At 34.7% G+C, this 21,177-nt stretch overlaps 3 protein-coding genes across 4 annotated transcripts; 1 reads left to right on the top strand and 2 right to left on the bottom strand.

The window, feature by feature from the left end:
- Positions 1-5,831: 5,831 nt before the first annotated feature.
- LOC148192858 (putative serine/threonine protein kinase IRE) lies at positions 5,832-14,932 on the bottom strand. 2 transcript variants are annotated; one of them, XM_088099626.1, is made up of 17 exons: positions 14,310-14,932; positions 14,122-14,189; positions 13,810-13,986; positions 12,367-13,707; positions 11,899-12,071; positions 11,473-11,722; positions 9,450-9,542; positions 9,232-9,372; positions 9,040-9,132; positions 8,731-8,929; positions 8,497-8,582; positions 7,855-7,943; positions 7,173-7,224; positions 7,040-7,096; positions 6,795-6,953; positions 6,430-6,516; positions 5,832-6,231 (listed from the first exon to the last, which is right to left on the bottom strand). In XM_088099626.1, exons 1-17 carry the CDS (start codon positions 14,677-14,679, stop codon positions 6,163-6,165), a joined length of 3,504 nt encoding a protein of 1,167 aa, XP_087955752.1. In that variant the 5' UTR covers positions 14,680-14,932; the 3' UTR covers positions 5,832-6,162. The 2 variants fall into 2 exon arrangements, 1 of the variants encoding a protein (XP_087955752.1); XR_015782339.1 differs by lacking the exons at positions 5,832-6,231; positions 6,430-6,516; positions 6,795-6,953; positions 7,040-7,096; positions 7,173-7,224 and having other exon boundaries at positions 7,895-7,943; positions 8,704-8,929.
- Positions 14,933-15,923: 991 nt separating this feature from the next.
- On the bottom strand, positions 15,924-18,615 carry LOC124840565 (signal recognition particle 14 kDa protein). The gene is made up of 4 exons (XM_047316630.2): positions 18,462-18,615; positions 18,003-18,096; positions 17,802-17,911; positions 15,924-16,337 (listed from the first exon to the last, which is right to left on the bottom strand). The coding sequence occupies exons 1-4, from the start codon at positions 18,462-18,464 to the stop codon at positions 16,182-16,184; spliced, it is 363 nt and encodes a 120-aa protein (XP_047172586.1). The 5' UTR covers positions 18,465-18,615; the 3' UTR covers positions 15,924-16,181.
- A 125-nt stretch (positions 18,616-18,740) lies between these two features.
- LOC124840564 (protein LPA2) lies at positions 18,741-20,212 on the top strand. Its single transcript, XM_047316629.2, has 2 exons — positions 18,741-19,176; positions 19,657-20,212. The coding sequence occupies exons 1-2, from the start codon at positions 18,783-18,785 to the stop codon at positions 19,800-19,802; spliced, it is 540 nt and encodes a 179-aa protein (XP_047172585.1). The 5' UTR covers positions 18,741-18,782; the 3' UTR covers positions 19,803-20,212.
- The last annotated feature ends 965 nt before the right edge of the window (positions 20,213-21,177 follow it).

Raw genomic sequence — 21,177 nt, 5'->3', positions numbered from 1 at the left:
TCTAGCTGAAACACATTCCAGCTATATTGGGCTGCTACAGCAAGAATTAAACGAATTGTGTCAAGTCTGGCCACGGGAGCAAATACCTCTGTGTAATCCACTCCATATTGTTGAACATACCCTTTAGCCACTAGCCTGGCTTTGAACTTGTCTATCTCTCCAGTTTCTTTAAATTTGGTTTTAAAGATCCATTTGACTCCAATTGGCTTTACTCCTATTGGCAGGTTAGTCAGCTCCCAAGTCATGTTTTTCTCTATTGATTCCATCTCTTTCATCATAGCATTTCTCCAATTCTCACTCTTAATGGCGTCCTCAAAGGAGATTGGGTCATCTTCGGTGACCACCATTACATTTAGGTCATTATCATCTAAAAGACCTTCTCCTGTTTCGTAATCTTTCATCCAAATTGGTTCACTCCTATTCCTTCTAGCCCTCCCTGCAACTGAAGTCTCATAATTAATAATATGAGAATTATTAGGATAAATATCAGTACCTGCAGAACTGTTTTCAGCATCTTCAATTTGATCTGTGATTTCTTGAGCACCAGTATTTTCCACAATGTTTCCTTCAAACACCTCTTCAGAGTCACTCACATATTCTTCATTACTTCTACATTCTAGAATATCATGTTGACATTCTTCTGCATTCTGCTTCCAATCCCAGCCTTTTTGCTCTTCAAAAACCACATCTCTGCTGATTAAAATTCTTTTGTTGACAGGATCAAACAACCGATATGCCTTGGATTCATCACTTACTCCTAATAAAACACATTTCTTGCTTTTATCATCTAATTTCACTCGATGTTGATCTGGTATATGCACATGAGCCAAACATCCAAATACTCGAAAGTAATCAACAGTAGGCTTCACCCCACTCCATACTTCTTCGGGAGTTTTGTCTTTCACTGCTGTTGTAGGACTTCTGTTAAGAATATGAGCACACCACCTAGCAGCTTCAGCCCAAAATATTTTGGGAACTTGTTTTCCAATTAGCATAGATCGCACCATATTCATAATTGTTCTGTTCCTCCTTTCAGCAACTCCATTTTGCTGAGGTGTGTAGGCTGCAGTTAACTGCCTACGTATGCCTTGGCTTTTGCAAAAATCACCAAATTCGTTTGAAGTGAATTCTCCTCCTCTATCTGTCCTTAAACATCCAATGCTTACACCAGCTTCTTTTTCAACCAACACCTTGAATCTTTTAAAGTATAAAAAGGTTTCTGATTTTTCATTCAAGAAATAAAGCCAAATTTTTCGGGAGAAATCATCTATAAAACTCAGAATATACCTTCTGTTGCTGTTTGATATTGGATTGATAGGTCCACATATATCTGAATGCACAAGTTGAAGCTTTTTTATGCTCTCCATAGACTGTTCTTGGGCATAGGCTTTCGGTGCTGCTTCCCAGCCAAACAGTGCGTACAAAGCTCTCTTGGAACTGTGACAGCAGGCAGTCCATTCACCATTTGTTTGGAGAAAAGTGTTTTCAGACCACTATAGCTTAAGTGACCAAATCGGTTGTGCCAAAGTTGTGTCCCTTCCTCCAGTTCTATCTGGAAACATGTTGAATTTAAAGGTGCCTTGGTAGCTTTCAGAATAAACATTCTATTTTCCTTCATATCTATTTCCATAATCTGTCCTCTCTCAGGATGAGAGACTTTACACTTCCCATTCTGAATCTTTATGGACAAGCCTTTTTCTTGGAGTTGTCCTATGCTTAGTAAATTGTTCTTCAATTCTGGAACGTAGTACACATGTGAGATTACATGTATGGCTCCATTAACATTTAACCGAACACTTCCTTTCCCCATTACAGCTATTCTTGTGTCATTGCCAAGTTTTACTGCATGTCTAAAGTTCTCATCTAATTCTGAGAACCACTCTTTGTTACCACTCATATGGTTACTACACCCAGAATCAAGAAACCATTCTTCTGTTGTTCCTTGCTTCAACTCAAAATAAGTCATTAGCAGGAGTTCATCCTCCTGGACTGCCTTTTCTTCCACCCCTGCATAATTTAAATTTTTCTCCCAGGTAGGACATTCATATTGAAAATGTCCAAATTTGTGACATTTGAAACATTCAATTGCAGCTTTGTTGAAGGACTGTCTGCCTCTTCCTCTGCCACGAAAGAAACCTCGTCCTCTTGCTCTTCCTCTTCCCTGACCTCTTCCTCTCCTGTCTTCATGGATAATTTGCAGTGCTTGGTCTGCTTCGTCATGTCCCACCATCCTTTGCTCATGAACTAAAAGACTGCTCTGCAGTTCATCAATCGTCATAGTGTCCAAGTTATTTGATTCTTCAATCGAGCACACAACATAATTAAATTTCGGAAGCATGGACCGTAAAATTTTTGCAGCAATAATATTCTCCCGCATACTTTCTCCACATGCCTTCATACTTTTTGCAATTTTTAAGGTGCGGGCAAAGTATGAATTCACTGTTTCATCTTCCTTCATACGTAGAATTTCAAATTCTTGACGCAGTGCTTGTAATTGTGCTCTTTTCACTCTTGTAGATCCTTGAAATTTTTGCTTCATAGAATCCCAAATATCTTTGGAGGTATCATCATTGAGGATAGTATCTAGAATTTCACGATCAATGGCTTGATATAAATAATTCTTTACTTTCAAATCCTTCAATTTTTGTTCTTCCATGACTTTGAGTTCAGCTTCTGATGCAGTTGTTTTATCTGTAACAGCTGGAATTCCAAACTCTACCAACTGCCAATATTCTTCAGAACGAAGAAAATTCTCCATGAGTTTCGCCCAATGATCATAATGTCCATCAAATCTAGGGATTGCAGGTTGCACGTATTTGCTGGTGTTTGAATCTCCCATGTTTCTTCTTTGTGTCTATGTGCTGCTACTATTTTTTTTTTTTAGGATGTGCTCACTCACTCAATAAAATTCTGGATCAGGCCCCTATGAAGGAGCTCTGATACCAATTGTAAACACGTAAGTACTCTCTGCTTTTGGGTGAAAAACACTCACTTATTAATTCAAATAACAGATGGTAGGCTTTATAGCCTTACAGCAGCAAAGAAAACAAACTCTCTAACAAAAGAAAACCAACTCTGCACATCTCTGTACGTGGGCAGTTTCCTAAACAGACTCTGCACTATATCCCAAAATAATAGGTCAATATTTGACCATAATATTTAAGTACAAAATTAAAAACTGAAACTGACATTTAATTACTAATAAAACAGAAATTAATCTTTATTTACTAATAAGATTCACATATTCTATAATTGACGGAGCCGTTTAGGTAAATACAGTTTTGTTTCAAGCTTCAAGATGGGCCAATGTCTAGATAGATCATTGAAACAATCGATCAGGCAATTAGTTAAAACAATTTCAATTTTTTTAAGAAATTTGCCTGCAATTCTTCCACTTACTTTGGACCGTTAATAAGCTTTTCAGAATAATAGAGACAAACTGGACGTCAAAACATCCCAAATACCTCAGTTCCAATACTAACATGCATAAACTAAACTTCAGTTACACGATCAACATGCATGAACTAAACTTCTATATCTGAGTGTTGAGATTCCACAAAACCGTACAACACGAGACTTATCAACCTCACCGGAGTACCTTCCACTGTTAAATATGAATACAAGCCATCCATATAACCACGGAAACACGAGATATGCAGAGAAGCGCGGAATTAAAACGTTGAGGCATTCACAAAATCAGTATTTAGTTATCACCTCGATTATCGCAGATGTGATGGCATAAGACTTACATAATGATCTGAAATCAATTAAGTGAACAATTTAACAAATGTATGATTACCTAAAACAAAAGTTATAACTGTAGCTACTTGTTTGGGAGAAATCCCACCCGTTTCCTGCACAGTGATGTTATATATAGAAAGAGAGAGAGAAGAAAAAGGAGTCAGAGGAAATTGCTGATGGCAGAACTGTTGGCTGTAATGTATATGTGTGTAAGAAAATCAATGAACCCTAAAAGTAGAAGAGTTTGAGAGGGAGAGGAAGAGTCGTGGATTAAATACCTGGAAGGGCGAGTGGAAGGGAAATCCAGTGGTGAATCTTTGAGAAAGCGAAGCGTCGTGTTTAGGAAGTTGCTGGAGTGGAGAGTGACATCCAAATCAAATCAAAATCCAAACAAAATAATGAGTGTGAGAATATGAATATGTGATTGATTACCAGCAGCAGAGGAAGAAAACGGGATGATTTGGTTGCGAGTTTCCACATTTGTGTTTCTGATTTTGAATTCCAGTATTATTGAGGTGAGTGAGATGAGGGTTTCTTAAACGATGCTTTGAGTTTGAAGGTTACGTTACGGTTGTGTTAAGGTGCGTGCTCGATGAAGGACAGAGGAGACACAACACACATGGGAATGGACACCACACCGCTTTCCCTCGCCTCCCCTCTCGTTTTCCTTCTTTTAATTAACTCCTGATATTATTATTTCTTTTTTTTAATAATAATCTACAACAATATATAATATCAAAATTTCCACATTTCATATAACATTACTTCAAACTTTAGCTTAAGTGTCCCAAAAATTACCCTCACATTGTAATACAACTTTGCTCAATGATCTGTTATGTGAGTACGACAACTCTAGATTTAGGACAGCAGGTGGAGCCAAAGAACAGAACCTTGTTCTGTTTGATTATTTTTGTACCAGGAAAAAGGCCGAAGCTATATGTAGACATTAATATTAGGCAATTCCTTCCTGCACCCTATTATTTTCTTCCTACACCTTGTCATTTCTCGAATTTATTTTTCTGAACAAAATAAACAATTCCGGAAGATCTTAAGTAGCATTAGCAAATGCGCACAATTTGGTGGTGTGTACGTGAAGAATGATCTTCTATGACTAATTTCCGGAATACAAACACGTCTCCAAATGTTTTATTTATAAGAATATTTTTTTGACAATATTTTAACATCATTTACGTGTCATTTTGTAATTGGTCTAAAATTACTTCACAATCAATAATAATAATTATAAACACCAACATGGACCAATCACAGAATGACACGTAGATGGTATTAAAATGTTGTTAAAATATCATTATCCTAATTTTAATAGCCAACTCAACTTATTTCTACTAATATTTTTTCTTTTATGATTCATTATTTTGAAAAGTGTTAAAAATTTTAAATTGAATAAAGAGTAAGTGATTTCACAATATATAACTAGTTGCAAATTTTAACTTATAAATTAATTTTATCGAATTAAACTTAAAATTTATTTTTTAATATAATATTAGAACCATCTAAATTATTTTAACAAATTTATTATTTATTGAACTTATCATATTATCTATTATCATATATTACTATAAAACTATCATTAATATATAATCCATAATAAGTAGAAATCAATTTTAAAAAGATTGTGTTGAATTTAAAATTGTAAAATAGAACTAACTATTATTACATTTAATTATTCATTTAGTTCCTATAATTATACAAATTAAACTTTTTTATTTCAAGCCTAAAATTTCTCTATTTAAAATTTTATACATAATCTTTATTTTTTACTTTATATAAATATATTATTTTATATTTTTTAGTCTTTATCATATTATTTGAAAGAAATTGGAAATTGAAAGGAACAATTCTGTAATAAAATTTATTTTAGAAAGCAAATAAATATGGTAAATAACGTATTGTAGAGCAAAGCTGTTGATCAATTCATAAGAAAAAAGTGCAAAAGTTAATAGAGAGGATAGGAGGAATAAATAAAAGGTAGAAAAAAGAAACAGTAAATGTGGTGTGATGATAAAAAAAAAAAGAGATAAAAATATATTAGGCAAAGAAAATGAAATACATTCATTAATTAACACAATTTTAAGGTCAACGTTTCTGTATTGGGTAACAAGAGACTATTTACTGAGGCAAAAAGATAAAAGAATACAAGGACTCTCGATCTATCAAATCCTAAAATAAATAAGTAATTGTCAGTCTAAACTGAAAGTGAGAAAGAACAAGAAAAACCGACTACCGGATCACGTCGCATTGCATCTAAAATCATATGAATACAGTGGTGATAGATACACGACAATAGAGTGAGTACTAAACATGCCCATCCTTTTTTACTCTGCAAATCCAACTGTTTGGACAAACTTATAATCCTCATTGGCATTGTTCATGAAATCATAATTATCTGAATCCCTGGAGTCATTGAGTTGATTCCCTGGTGTTCCTAACCACCAAATCATAATTCATAGAAGCCAGCTGAGACAAATTCTGTAAGAAAACAAAGCAATGAAAGAACTTTCTTTAACCCACATGGAAAAGCACAAAATTAGCTTTATATGATATTCGGCCAAAAGTAATGTGATGTGACAATCTAGCTAATTATGTTGCTGTTCATCAATGTTTAACTCTAGTGCAAAATAAGGAACTATATGGAGAAAAAAGAAGATCAGGTATGGCTAGTATTACCTTAAACGAGAAATTACTAAACGAGTACTGCGGCAATTCAACAAGAGCATGAGTACCGAACTCTGTTAAACTACCACACTCATCACCCTGCGTTAACAAGTTCCAGGCATAGTTAGAAAAAATATGGTAAAACAAGGCTGCTAGAAAAGTATAATAGATAAAATTACTGTTACACAACATATTAGAAATTTAATTTAAATTAGTTTAAGAGGCAAACAAATTGTATGGACTGCTTAACTAATCCAAATTCGTATTTTATTTTATGATGAAACAAATGGAAACATCTCATCTACTTAAAATCTAGCAACCATTTGAAGTACGTAGATAAAGTAAGCATCTGTAGTGAAAGTAGAAAGTATTCTTACATCTTCGTCTAACACAGCGCTGCCGGAACCACTGCTACCGGAACCACTAATCTCATCAAAATCACTACCTCCGAGACAGTGTTCGTCCTCGGGATTCCAAATGTACCGGCTCATAAAATAACTTGTATCATGACCTTCAGCCGATGGAATAAACATAGCCTGAAGAAAATCAAAAGTAGATCCCGGTTGACACAACAAAAGATACGGCACAAACATATCAAAGTTCTTGTAGAATTAGAAAGAACCTTCTGCCTTGCTAGTGTATCCCAATTAATATCTTTGAAGAAGGCGTGGCGCTTAACCTGCCAGAAAAAGTGTATTTATGGTTGTTTTTACCGTAATTTGCAACTTCAAAGTACTTAGGAGTGAATAACTCACTTCTGTAGCCCCTGTCGCGCCTAATCTTTGGACTGGGTTTTCGTTCAATAATCTAGAAGAGATTAAATACACTGTCAGCCATAATCAACATGAAAGGAATCCCAACATTCCAAAGTGAAAAGGGACAACTTTTTCCAACTATTGCATAAATCGTTTCCAGGTATCATATATAAAAGTAAAACACAAGAAAAAAGAATGTCTATCTTGTTTCGATAATAGCATGGTCACTCAAACTGATCTTGCTTATCCTGCCAGATTATGTGAATTTTGAAAGCCGTACTTCTTCCATATATGTTTTGGCTTGTAACACGTGTTTTACACGATTTGGTCCATGTGCAAGTTTCATGCAGGGATATTTTTCATTTGTAAGTTGATTAGCTTTAAAGAAACTTTGCGTAGCATACCCAAAAAATTTACCATACAAACTATTTTCAGTAAACATGCTAAACACTGTAAAACAATTAATACCCATAATGTTTACTGTGTTCATAATATTTCGAAGTTTACACTGATACGCCATTTTTTCCTTATCACCAAAAAATTCAATACAAATCATTCTTCACTGGGATTTTTTTTTTGGGCTGGGACATAATGTGGTAAATACGTATAGAATGTCCACATCACTTTTGTAATCTTATAGTGTAGCCTTGTTAAAAGGCATCACTACTTTGTTAATACTTACTTATTTATCAAATCATATGCTTCAAAGCTGATCTCATCAGGAATACTGGGCCATTGTAGGTCTCTGTTAATTATGTTATCAAAAATTTGCTGCAAAACAAGCATCCATGACAAAGTGTTCAGATTTGCATCCAATTTCAAATAATTCATATATATATATATATATATATATATATCGACCTCTTTAAGTTCCAACAAATTCACAGGAACACATATGACGAACTTAAAATCCGCAAAAAAAACATAACCAAGCAAACAGCATTGAGAAAAAAAGCAAAGTATGAGTAATGACCTAACAAAAGGCTGTAGCAACTGGTACACAATGAAACAGAAAACCATGGAAATAAATGCAAATAACGACAAACAGACAGGGCCTCATCAGACCTTACCAATAGTTTTTCGCATTTAAGCAGTCCAAATGGTTTTGATCCTAGTGATATGGTTACTGTTTGTGATAAAATACAAGTTTTTACTAAACAATTGATCAGCAAGATGACCACATAATAGAAAATTTAAATCCGGGACCCTCTACATCTCCATCCTATGCATTATGATTTCTTCTAGAAATCTTTATGAAGAATTTCGTCCAAATTATTCCTTTTAGTTACCAGAGTTAAGGACTTAACAAATCACAAGAAGCTACCTGTGGATGTTCAGCATTAAATGGTGGAATACCCACAAGAAGCTCATACATTATGACACCCACAGACCACCAATCAGCAGTTGCACCTACAAGGAGATCAATCGAGTAAAAGAATGTAAATCATATAAAACGGATTTGAAAGCACGGTAAAAAAATTAATCATACAAAAAAAATATTAAATAAAAGCATTTTTCGTATAAGATGTACTGTTTAATCAGCGGATAAACTGCAAACCATGTCCCATGCCAAGAAGTATTTCAGGTGCCAGGTAATCCGGAGTGCCAACTACTGATTGTCTTTGACGGTCTTCCCGTTTTGAAGAATGTCTAGGTTTTGGCATATCGTCGTCTTCTAGGATGGCCGAAAACGATGGCGCTGATAAATCATCTGTGCTGTTGATAAGGCCAACCTTGGAGAGCCCGAAATCTGTTAACTGTAATAACAGAAATTAAGCATTTAGAAGTGACGAATAACGTTTTCGTTGGAACATTGTATGACGATTTAAGGAAGAGTATACAGGTAATTTGAATTAATAATGCGGACCTTAATATGGCCATCTTGACCAATCAGTAAGTTATCTGGCTTCAGGTCTCTGTGAATCACATTTAAGGAATGCAAATACTCCAATGCAAGAACCTGTAGAGCGACCAAGAAGATAGAGGGAAAAGGATAAAGAACTGAAACACAATTGCAGAGAGAACTCCTGGTGAAAACTAATGCAGTTAGTATGCTTACAACTTCTGCTATATAAACTCGAGTCATGTTTTCATCTAAGCACCCTAGATTTCTCAACATCGAATAAAGATCTCCACCATTCAAATACTCCATAACTAGATAAAGATTTTCCCGACATGTGAAAGAGTAGAAAAATCGAACCTGTTCATCAGAGTTACATGAAAATTAGACCAGTACAGCAACTTTATAAATGAGCAGTAAATTGCAGGTCTTCTTACCACAAAAGGATTTCGAACTGAAATAAGTATGTCTCTCTCAGCCAAAATACTTTGAACTGCATTTTTACGGATCATATCGGCCTTTTTCAGAACCTGCAAAATTCAAAAAATGATTCCAACTCATTATGAGTAATCAGTTAGTATATTTAGCAAGACTTTTTAGCAGTTTATTTCGCCATCAATAGCCAATCGGCAGTGCTCCGCAAAAAGAATGCTCTAACAATTTTACAACTTAAAACGAATAATATATTAATACTTTTAAAGACTACTTTGGTATTAAAAAAAAGTCTTACAGATTTTCAAAACTATGCAATATTGCTATATTTTCTAAGATTTTTTACTATGATTGAAAATATGTAGTTTGAATTTTAGTAGATTTATATTGTAAGAATCAAAAGATTGGAAAGGACTTTAGACATTTATGTTGGGAAAGGCAATCCAAATTTCTAAACAGTGAAAGCAAGTTATTTAATAATATTGAAAATGAAAATTTATTTATTAGTTCAATTGAGAAGTCATCATAATGACATTTCTTATGAAGAAAATCATCAGTACTCCACATCAATGTCTTTACTGCCTTCAACAAGAGAATAAGTTATGTGAAAAGAAAAATCTGAGAATCAACTTGACAAGATAAAGAATGAAGAAAGTCTCAAGAACTTGGATGAGATTGCTTGAAAGGTGTGATATGTATACATTTTATTAGAATATCACATGAAATTCATCAAAAGTCCTCCTTAAAAAACAATTCAAATGTATATATTTTTTAAATACTTACATTTTTATAAGTTTTAAAATTTTAATTGAGTAACACCAAAATTTCAATATTATAGAGTAGTAAAAGATGTCCAGATTCAAGATAATCTACTCTATCATGAGTTTAAGTCTGATAGAACAAAAACTTAAATATTTTTACAATAGAATATAAAATTATACTTAATCCATTTAAAATTTGATCCATTCCGATTGAAATTGTGTTGGGCTGGGTTGACCCATTAAACTAACTTTAAAGAAAAGAAAAAAATATCACACAAGAGTAAAGATATTAATAAAGTAAAACTTTAATTCTTTAATTTATTATCGAATGTGTAAAAAAAATTAATAAACAAAACTATGTTAAAACTGGAAGTTTATGTGAAGTTGGTATAACATCTTCAATATTTTTTAATTTATACTAAGGAAATCACATGCATGGTGACCTACATGTGCTCTTTTAATTATAATATTTTATTTAAATAAGTTATAATTTAATGTTTATTTGTGTTGATAATTAATTATTTTGTTAGAAACATTTCTTTATTTTTCTTTTAAAATACATGGATTGTTGGAATAATATATATATTTTTCCTTTGGTTTGGGTAAAAAATAAAGTAGGAAATTATTGGTTTAAATAAAAGTTGAACAGAAAAGTAGCTAGAGATTGTGAGCATTTATCCAAGTGGACAAAGATAACTTCGGTAGGTAATTTTGGAAAAGAGATATGCACATCCCTTGAAATAACATTCTACGATGTCTTGATTTTCATGTATTATGCTTTGTTAAATATAAAAGTTTTACATTTAAGTATATTGATCTGTATTAAGCTTGTGATGGATATAAAAGTATTACATTTAAATATAAAAGTTTCATGTATTAAGCTTTAAGTATATTGATCTGTATAGTTTACCAACTTGTGATGGATAAGATCATACTAATATTTTTCAAATTACATGTTAAGTTGAATAACTAACACATTTATAAGATCAGGTAGGTAAATGTTGACCATGATCAAATTTGGACAACTATATTAAAAATGTATTGATTATCCTAATTAAATATCACAATTTGTATCATTTATAAGTTTTGATTCAATACTAGGACTTGTTTTATAAAAGGAAAAATCTCTTAAATCATAATCTAGTTGCCCGCCTAAGAATAAATGCTACTATGTACCGTTTAACAACGGAACTCATTAATCTATTCATCTCAATTTTCTCTTAACTTTCTGCAAAGAAATGGTTTTATATTTGATAAGGAAACAAACCTTTATAGCAAATAAATCACCGGTTGCTCTTTTTCGGGTAAGAAAAACGCGTCCAAATGCACCCCTACTTATGGGTTTTATTATTTCAAAGTCTTCAATAGAGGTTCGGTCCTTGGAACAAGTATTAATAGGGCTAGCACGAAGGCTACGAACTGCATCATCTTCCACCGAACTCTCCTCATCAGCTACGCTAGTTGATGAGTCCACCTTTTCATCTTCTATCTGCCCGCAAAGGGATATATATTTCTCCCTGCAAAATGAAGTAGCAAATTCAAGGTTACGTTTAAGCACCATGCCAGTTCCAGAAAATAAATTAGAAATGCTAGAGCAAAACAGTGGCTCTAGAAAATCTTACAGAAACTTCCGAAATAGAATAAAAAAATAAGTGTCTGTCGTAGATCAAATAAAAAAGTCACAGGTGCTCACTGCAAAAGTTTCTCTATTCGTCGTCCAAAAGTCTCCACAATAAGGGCATCCACTTTTCTGTCTTGAATGGCATATTTCAGGTCTTCTAAGCGATCAAGCATATACTCCAGAGCACTGTAGTCACAGTTGTTCACATTTGCGACAGCACGGGCTATTTCAACTAGCTTGCTTATCTGTCATTTGAATATAAAATTTCCAAAAATAAATGAGTAAAATAGAAAAATTATACTTTTCACACCATTGTAAAAAAACTCACTTAACAACTTTATTTTAATAATATAATATATATTGATATAAATTAAAAAATAAAAAATCATATAATTAGAATATTAATGAAGATATTAAGGTTCCTTATCCTTATGACAGAAGACTTCATAGACTATACACATTGATAGTACGTTTTCATCCAATTTAATATTTCCTGTGCAAAAATATAAATGAAGAATTACAACACTGGTAAGTGTATACCTGTTCACAACTTTCAAGTTCAGACAATGTTCTCCGTCCACTTAGTAACAATTCCACCTGAGTGGTTCGTGGTGTTATCAATGGTGATCTCGGTGTCAAGCTCCCAGCTGAAGATACCTTTGTTCCGTGATCAGGTTTTACACAGATGCGAGCATCGCATGATGTTCTGGGTGAAAGGTTCAGATCGTCCATGAGAAAAGTATTGTCAAGATCTGTAGAGTCGAGCATGTCTTCAGAGCATCTAAGTGTCAGGTTATTTCTCTCTAGAGATAAATCATTGAACTCTTCAAGCACATTTGAAGCGGCAAGGTCAAAGCTTTCTCCAGGAGTATCAGTGCTTTTGGGTGTGCTTTTTGGTGTCCAGAATTCCATTATCCTTTCAATGGTTTCAGAAACTCTTTCAAGCCGTTCGTTTACAGTTAAACCTTTCAAATCACATCTATCCGCAATTGTGCATATTCTTGAATGCTCCTCCACATGTACAATCGGTATTTCAACCTCACAAATCCTGCATATCATTGAATCCCCGTATGTAAGAGTATGGTGATCTCCCCAGAATCCCCAAGAAACCTTTCGCGTTCTTGATGATGATTGTGAATGTTCAGGATGACAAGAGGAATTATCCAAATTTTCAGCATTTATTAACAAGTGGTCCATTTCACCTTTGGATGGGGTATCTGCAGCATCTTGATCTTTTCGCCTTTTCTCAGCAGTTGGAAACTTTCTCCAAGAAGACATCCTATAGCTGCCAGAAGTTGATTCAACACTCTTGGTTGTACTAACCTCCGGGTTGTCAATCGCCACACTTACTTGTTGGTCAGCTTTACCCTGTGTTGTTATCGGTTTGTCTTTCTCTTTACTACGTGACATTTTTAACTGTTTGTCAGCGGTCTCGTGTCCAGCAGGTGGAATACTAGAATTTTGCTGTGCAGCCTTCAAAATTTGCTCAGAATAGACCCCAAGGTCGCTGAGTTGGTGAAGACCCAGAATGTGGTCTTGTTCAATTCCGCTTTCCTTCTGAAATTGCACTAATCGAGTGCAACGAGTGAGAATAAACAGTAGACGTGTATGAGCTTGCTTGAGTATCCCCACTGGCAATTCTTGACGTTTGTCATCTAGATTTTGAACTATAGATTCGCATTTGATCCAAAACTGGGTAGGAGACATCTTTGCACATTGTTGAGCAACAATCAACAGATCCTCGAGCCTCTCTCTCCATTCACGATCGCACACTAAGTTTTTTTCAAGAATGCCCACCAAATCTCCAGCGAAACCACCCAAGTCAGAATCAACTTCTTCCTTCAATTTCTCAAACTTAGCTCTAATCGCCCCCATGACTTCCTGCAATATTTTATTTTGGGGGGAAACAAGTATTGAACAATTTTATTCATTTTAAATTAATGAACAGGAACAGGAAACTTGAACAAGTTAAAGGGAGAGTACCTCCATGTGGCCAAAGGCACGATGTTTCCAGATTGGAAATGGTCTGACTCCCTTGGAGTTGAGTTCATGGGAAAAGCTTTTGATATCAGGATTTCTCTTTTTGCGTCCACTTGTAAGTCGCAGGATTTCCTGAAAACGTGGGGATTGCATTTCTTTGGCGAAAGCTCCATGATGACCCTGTGCAAAACACATGCAATGAACCTGAGCAACCTACATTTCTCCAACTATCAATCATAAAAAGGAAACAATTAAATAAGAAAAACACTAATTCAGTAAATATTATCGTGCACAATAATACATCATGTCTATCACCTCTAGCACAGGAATGAGTTGCGAATGAGCTCTGAGCGATCTGGATTGATTCAAATGAACTTTTTCCCCTAAAAGAACAACTATATTAGCGAAAGCAAGCAGGAAATAATCACGAACCATTTCGGTCCCAGATAGGAAATGAAAGTGGAATTGAGGCCAGATTTAACAATATAATAGGAGATGCAGACCTAGGTGGTCTCTTTGTGGATGGGAATTCAATCTTGGTCTAAATCTGGCGTCATTGATGGTGACAGCAGCATTCTGTGTGAGAAAGGAAGGAGCGCCAACGGAGGAGGAATAGCGAAGAGGCGACGCGGAAGAACGCGTTCGAATGTTATTGAGCCCTAAAGAGGACGCCAGCAAGATGGAAGAAGATTCAGAGCATTCATCTTCCTCTTCTTTCTCCTCTTCATTGCCTAAATTACTCCGTCGAATAGGAATGGGCGGGATCTTCAGGAGCTTAGCTCTTCCGGCTGGCGATGACGGTTTTCCAGGGGCAGGATGGTCTTGACCGGGTTTGTGCGAAGAGTGCGGCGGCGGGGGAGGGTTGGACGACATGGAGGATGATGTGTTTGGGATTCTTCATGGCATTGTGAGTGTATGATTGTGTGGTGTGAGAGAGACTGTAGAGAGAGATTTGAATGAATAAAAGATGAATTGAAAGGATCAATGGTGTGTGGAAAATATGATATGAGAAATTCACGGAAAGCAGAACCAGAAGATGACAGCAAAACGGGATTTTCAGTTAAGCCCAGTTCGTTGAAGAATAAACAAGGAATATCAATGTCAAACGTGCTTCCCGCGAACCATGTTTGTTCAATATTACGTGGTATCTGTGCGTTTCTTGTTGGAGGGAATAAGACCTCTCCAATTTACCTAACCGTTTCCATCCCAAAAACTTTATTTTATACTAACAAAATAATTTTATATTTTTCAAATTCAAGGTAATTTTACATACTTCATCAATGAAATTTGATTTTCAGTTACAACATGCTGTATAAAAAAATTACAAAAACCAATTCTCAACACCGTTGTAATAATTAAAGCATAAAACTTCATATACAAAAACAAATTTCCATATATAAAAATAATCATTGGTCACTTTTTAGATAAAATGTTACCATTTCTCTTACTAATGCGGCCGTTTTTTATAGGTATCTTAATATATAAATTCTAAAATACATATTAAAACCACTGTAAATGTGTGACATACACGTATATAACAATTGTTATTTTAACGTATCTATAATTATTATTTTAATGTATCTATACTTTCTTCCTTCACGGTGGAAGTCATAGACAATACACAACTTGGTAACGATAAACATAATTATCTAATCACAATCTATCATGCAGATAGGACAACCAAACTTAACAATAACTGTGTTAAGTGGATCCGCGCAAGCTCTGTTTTTTCCCTTGTTACAAGAATTATCAATTTGTATCTGCACAACATTAAATTCAGACTCAATGTTTCAACTTCTTGCATATATACACAAGCCAAATTGAACAAGTTGACTGGATCCACTGCGTTATTGACATGTTAATAACTTAATGTAACAACACTTAGTTGGGTTTTAGAAAATAGAATAAAAGGGGCAAGACGCGACTGCAAAAATTACCCTGTAAAGTTTGAAAAAAAAATGCAGAAGTGATTTATATACAACAAAAATAATAAAAGCCGTTCGATTTTAGCAACGACTAAGTATATACTTTCGAACAAGAAACCCCATGACTGAGTAAGAATTTGCCACAGGAAGATTAACTCGGAATGTGTTGAACCGTGCAATAGAAGAGAAAAGTATCCTAAAGATTCGCTTTATAACCTCTTGGGGAACTGAGAAAATTTTCACAAATTGCCACTAAATGAATATCTATGTAAAGATTAAATGCAAGAATTATTCACTAATCTTTGTCTCTCCTCCTTTTATCCTTTTCCCTTCCCTTCTTTTCCCCTTCCTCTTCACCTCACTCTAATATCGAAAACAACAAAATATCTGGGGAAAAACAAAAACAGAGTCAGCAGAAAACTCAGTTTGCACAGAAGGTCAGCAGATTATTTAAGACTTCTTCGATCTCTTCGAACTCCCTTCTCTTTTATCAGCCTCTGCAGGCTTCTTCTTGTCTTTCCTTTCTCTCTTCTTTAGAGCAGTCATGTGGGCCTTCAATATAGTTGCATAAGAAGCTTGAAAGCGTTGGTGATCCTTCGGTCCAACCTTAGCAATGAAAAACCCAATAATATAAAATATTAAATATGGAAACAATTTATACGAACATGAAAATAAGGGGAGGCATATATAACCAGGAGGGTCTAGGGGAACTCAAATTTCTACAACACAACACAAACACACATATATCCATTTGAAGGTCACCGGTTCACTGCTTTTAACTTTTCATGCCTAGATCTATAATACGTTGACAAGTCTTGAAATGCCTGATAGTGTATGAAATATAATACTTTACTGATGTCCACTTTTCATGTCTTTTATTGATACCAATAAACTCCATTAATCACATGCCAAATAATTTTCTCTATTTTGGCCTAAACAATGTGGAAAATCAGCTGGGGCAGGCAGACAGGGTAATTCATTCCAGAAACGAGACGAACCTGGAATAAGCTTAAGCTATCGCTAGAGCGTTACAAATTACAAGAATTGGACCTCGCCTTCAAATCAATCGACTTTTTTTCTCAAATTACTATAATTTCATATTTTCCCTTACTTACATAAGAATTAAATCCAAATTTTAGAAGAAAATAAAGCTTCCTTTTTGAAGTTTGAATTGTGGCCTTCCCCATAAAATAAAAATAATGTTGAAGATAAGATAAAATCCTAACTATATTGAATGACTCATACTTCTTTTATACCAATGACCATGGTTTTCAGAATCTTACTATTCACGATTCAATACGTTCTAGCTATCTACCAATTCGTACCTTAAGATGAATCTCAAATGACTTCATATATACGTGGGTGAATCTATGCAATTTGTTATCACCAATTAGATTTAACAATACATATGTTTTCCATGTACACTAACCCATGGGGAAAAACAGCATGTCAACATAAATTAAAATGAAAAGGAATTTGAAAAAACACTTGTTTTGTTTTCAATGGCTTCTGCTTAAGTTGTTTTATCCATTTCTAGTTTAAAATGTGAGTTGAACACTATATATCATCTATAATATATATTTCACGTAATTTTTCTTTCGTATCTAAAACTTACAATTCGATACAAACTTCGAGTACACGATTCAAAAATAACTCAACAATCATACTTTGAATATCAATTGGGTAACCTCGACATAAACGACAGCAAAAAAATCTAGCAGGATTTAGTATAAAACGTTTGACTACTGAGCAAACTACAGTTTTCCACACTAGCAAGTTGTACTATAATGGATTAAACAAGTTCCACAATAGAGAAACCCCCCGCTCACAGATACAACATATCCTACTGTATTGTCCAATCTAAAAGTAAAAGAGAACGGATAATCTTCAAAAGAACTGATACAAGAAAGTGATAGGAGTGTGATCTTGACCTAAATCAGTATTTAAGTTAATACCACTTTAATAAAACCTTATAAATCAGTATAGCATAGGTTTTTTGAACCATTTTAATACCAAATTGTGTTTAAAATTCTTACTGAATCTGCTTTGAATTCTAGAAATCATACGTACCGAAGTAGATATTGTCTTTTTCCCATCAGTGGCACGTATAAGGCATCTATACTCAATTGCTTCCCCAGCAGTCCCCAGTTTATCCCTTTGCAGCTTAGATTTCAAAGAAGCTGAAAGAGAGAGAAACAAAATCAGCGGGCAGACACATTAAACACAGAAGTTTAACCCAAGTTAACCAAGAAAATAACAATTAACACCAACATCGTTTAAGAGTAACCCAAACGGAGCCCTTCTCGGTGCTGCGCTCAAACATGCTTGTGAGTTCATTAAGAAACGGATCTAACTGCAGAAGAACCTAGTCAAATCGGAAAACAGCAAGTACATGGAGTCAGATTAATTCGAAATCATTCATTTATCTAGCAATTAGCAACACTGCACATTCCCCCAAACCTCTGAAACAACAATACTAAAAAACTATAGATCACGACAACACTATCTGAATCGTAGTCCAAACATTTTAAAATTAAAATACAGACACTAACAGAATTTGCGTAACAGAATGTGAATTTTGGAGTTAATAGTGAGAATGATTAAAAGGTCGATTATTCCCTACAACGATCTAATCTAAATATAAAATGCGAGGAGGGGAAAAACGAAGTAATGAAATGGAATAAGGCAGAAGGTGTAGGAGGATAGGATCGAGAAACGTGGTTACTATACCATGGCTGAGACAGAAAGGAAGACGCAGTCGTCGTGGTCGTTTAGGTTGAAGAAAAGGAAAACGAGAAGGAAGAGAAAAAGGCACAAGAAGAAATGCAGGCGAAGCTGATTCAACTACTGAAATGATCTCAGGGCCCAAGGCCCAAATAGTTAAATCCAAACTTTACTGTAGTATATTGCTTCGTGCACCCCAACAATTAATAACTGCAGCCCCCATATTTTTCTAAAATTAAAGTGAGGGGTTAATTTTTGAACGTGGTAGTAAATTTGAAGAAAAATAGAGGATGTGGGTGAGATTATCAGAAACATTTCCAGCCACACATGAAGATGTTGCTGCAAACGCGATTCCTCTCTTCTGTTCAACACACCTTCCTCGTCTTCTCTCCCATTCTCATCAAACCTACCTTCAGAATCACTGTTAGATCCCAAAAACCTTCTTCTGAATCCTCAGACGATGATTCCGCTCCGAAGGGGTTCGGCTTGTCGGACACTGCTACCGCTGCAAACAGTAAAAAGAAACAGAAGCAGAAACAGAAGGGGCAGAGAGAAAGGGCCTCCGTAATTCGGCGAACTCCGCTTGAAAAACCCGCTTTTGTTTCGGAGGAACAAAAGGATAAGGCCAAGGAAGAGGGAAAGAACGAGAGCGCTTTTCTTCTTGCAATGCTCGGTTTTGGCATCGTCATTTTCATTGAGGGCATTGGTCTTGCAGCATCTGGTACACCCCTCTTCAAATAAAACTTATCTATTATTCACTCTTTATCACTAACCTGTAGTAGATTCAAGCTATCAAATCGAATTCAGGGACTATTGCTTGAAGGGCTTAACTTTTCAAACACTTCTGGTTAATCAATCGTGGCACTTAGATATTTATAACGACAATGGTTTTATCTGTATTAGAATTTAGAATATTGTGCAGCTTCTCATTAAGCAAATCATGTAGCCTGTTTATTAATCTTGTTCAAATCCTTTCAAAAACACTGATCATGGAAATCAAAATTGAGAACTTCCAATGACCAAAGTGTCATGCCCAAGTGTTGGATATGTAATTCAAATGCAATATGGAAAACCTCTTTCTATAAAGTTTTATGTGATACCATACGTATAGGGAACATGGAACTGTCATTTTTCTGTAGTTGGAAATTTGTGTCTAATTAAGTCTAAATATGGTGACTGAATTTTTAATCTCTACTTGCAGGCTTCCTACCGCAACAGTGGGACCAGTTTTTTGTAAAGTATCTGTATCCATCGTTTACCCCTACAGTTTTCTTGTTTGTGGCCGGAACAGTTGCATATGGAGTGTTGAAGTATTTGCAGAATGAAAAAATCACAGAGCAGAAATAATGTGATATGTATAATGTAAAATGTCCAATGCTCCTCCGTGTAAAATTACAAGTGACAGCAACCGCAATCATACTCTAGCTTCAGTTTCATTCTGTTCCCCATTGCTGCTGAGATGAAAGATGGCGTGAAGGCTCTGTGAACTCCATAAAATCTCTTTAAAGAAACATTTCTATTCATCCCTAGTACCAGCATAAACATGGAATCATAGGGCCATGTAACAGGGTTTTGAAATGGCTTCTTTCCTTGTAATTAAATGTCCTTTTAGCTATGAAACTTACTTTTGCATTAGATTTTGAACTTTTCTGAGGTAGGTTTCCTCGCGAAACACTACTACATCGTGTTTTAAACCATTTAACCCCTGGTTGTTGGAGTTTTGTCTTGAAAATGTTGGATTATGTTTCACAATGGTAGATACAGTTATACATACTTGAATATTACTTCCTGCACCATGTCCCAACACCCTGACATTCCGGAATTCATTTTCCGGAACACATTAAAACAAATCCGAATTTTTTTTACTTTCCGACAGACAATCATTCCACTTTTATTACAGAAATAATTTTCCTGAAGCTTTTGATGGGGTGCACCAAGAAATTTGATAGGGTGCAGGAAGATACTTTCAGGCATCACCCTAATAAAATTGGGCCTTTGTATGACTGCATGTGCTAAAATAAAAGAGAAACAGAGGTTTGATGTTATGCTTGTGAACTGAGTCTTCCTCTTGCATCATACAGAAGCAATAACACAGTATAATTCTTTTCCTTACAAACCCTCATAGTTTCCTTTACACTGATAATAATATAGATTAACAGTATCATCATATATTTTTAGATTCATTTAACATAGAATATAAACATAAAATGATCATAAAAATATAAAATTATATATTTTTTCAAGAAAAATAGATTAAAAAATAAATAAATATAATATTAAATAAATATAAAAAAATTTAGGTAACTCAAAGAATATTTTTTAATAATATAACATGTTATTTTTGGTTGAAACACTCTCAGGAATTTAAGTTCCAACTTTTGACACTGGACTTAGGCTCAAATTCTTCTCACTGTTATGACAGTCTATTATCAATCCTCAATTAGCTCGTTGTCATAGTGTTTTTGTCTTGTTTTTACATCTATCTTTTTCATTGACAACCATATCTTTTTCATTGACAACCAGACAAGCAACTAGTTTACGAGATTCTTGGAAGCATGAAATGGAAAATGCAATGCAAAGTTCAAAAATTGAAGAAAAATTGCCTTTAATTTGATGTGTCCGACGTACATGTAGAACAAAGTATGAGAAGGACAAACGACATGTTGGTACATTAGACCCCTTTGCAAGCAAGCTAGCCCTTTCATCCAGGAAGATCGCTGTG

This window comes from Vigna umbellata, chromosome 9 (assembly GCF_029865625.1).
Source record: "Vigna umbellata cultivar VRB3 chromosome 9, Vumbellata_1.0, whole genome shotgun sequence".
NCBI classification, from domain to species: Eukaryota; Viridiplantae; Streptophyta; class Magnoliopsida; order Fabales; family Fabaceae; genus Vigna; species Vigna umbellata.
This window is presented reverse-complemented; position numbering and strand designations above follow the sequence as displayed.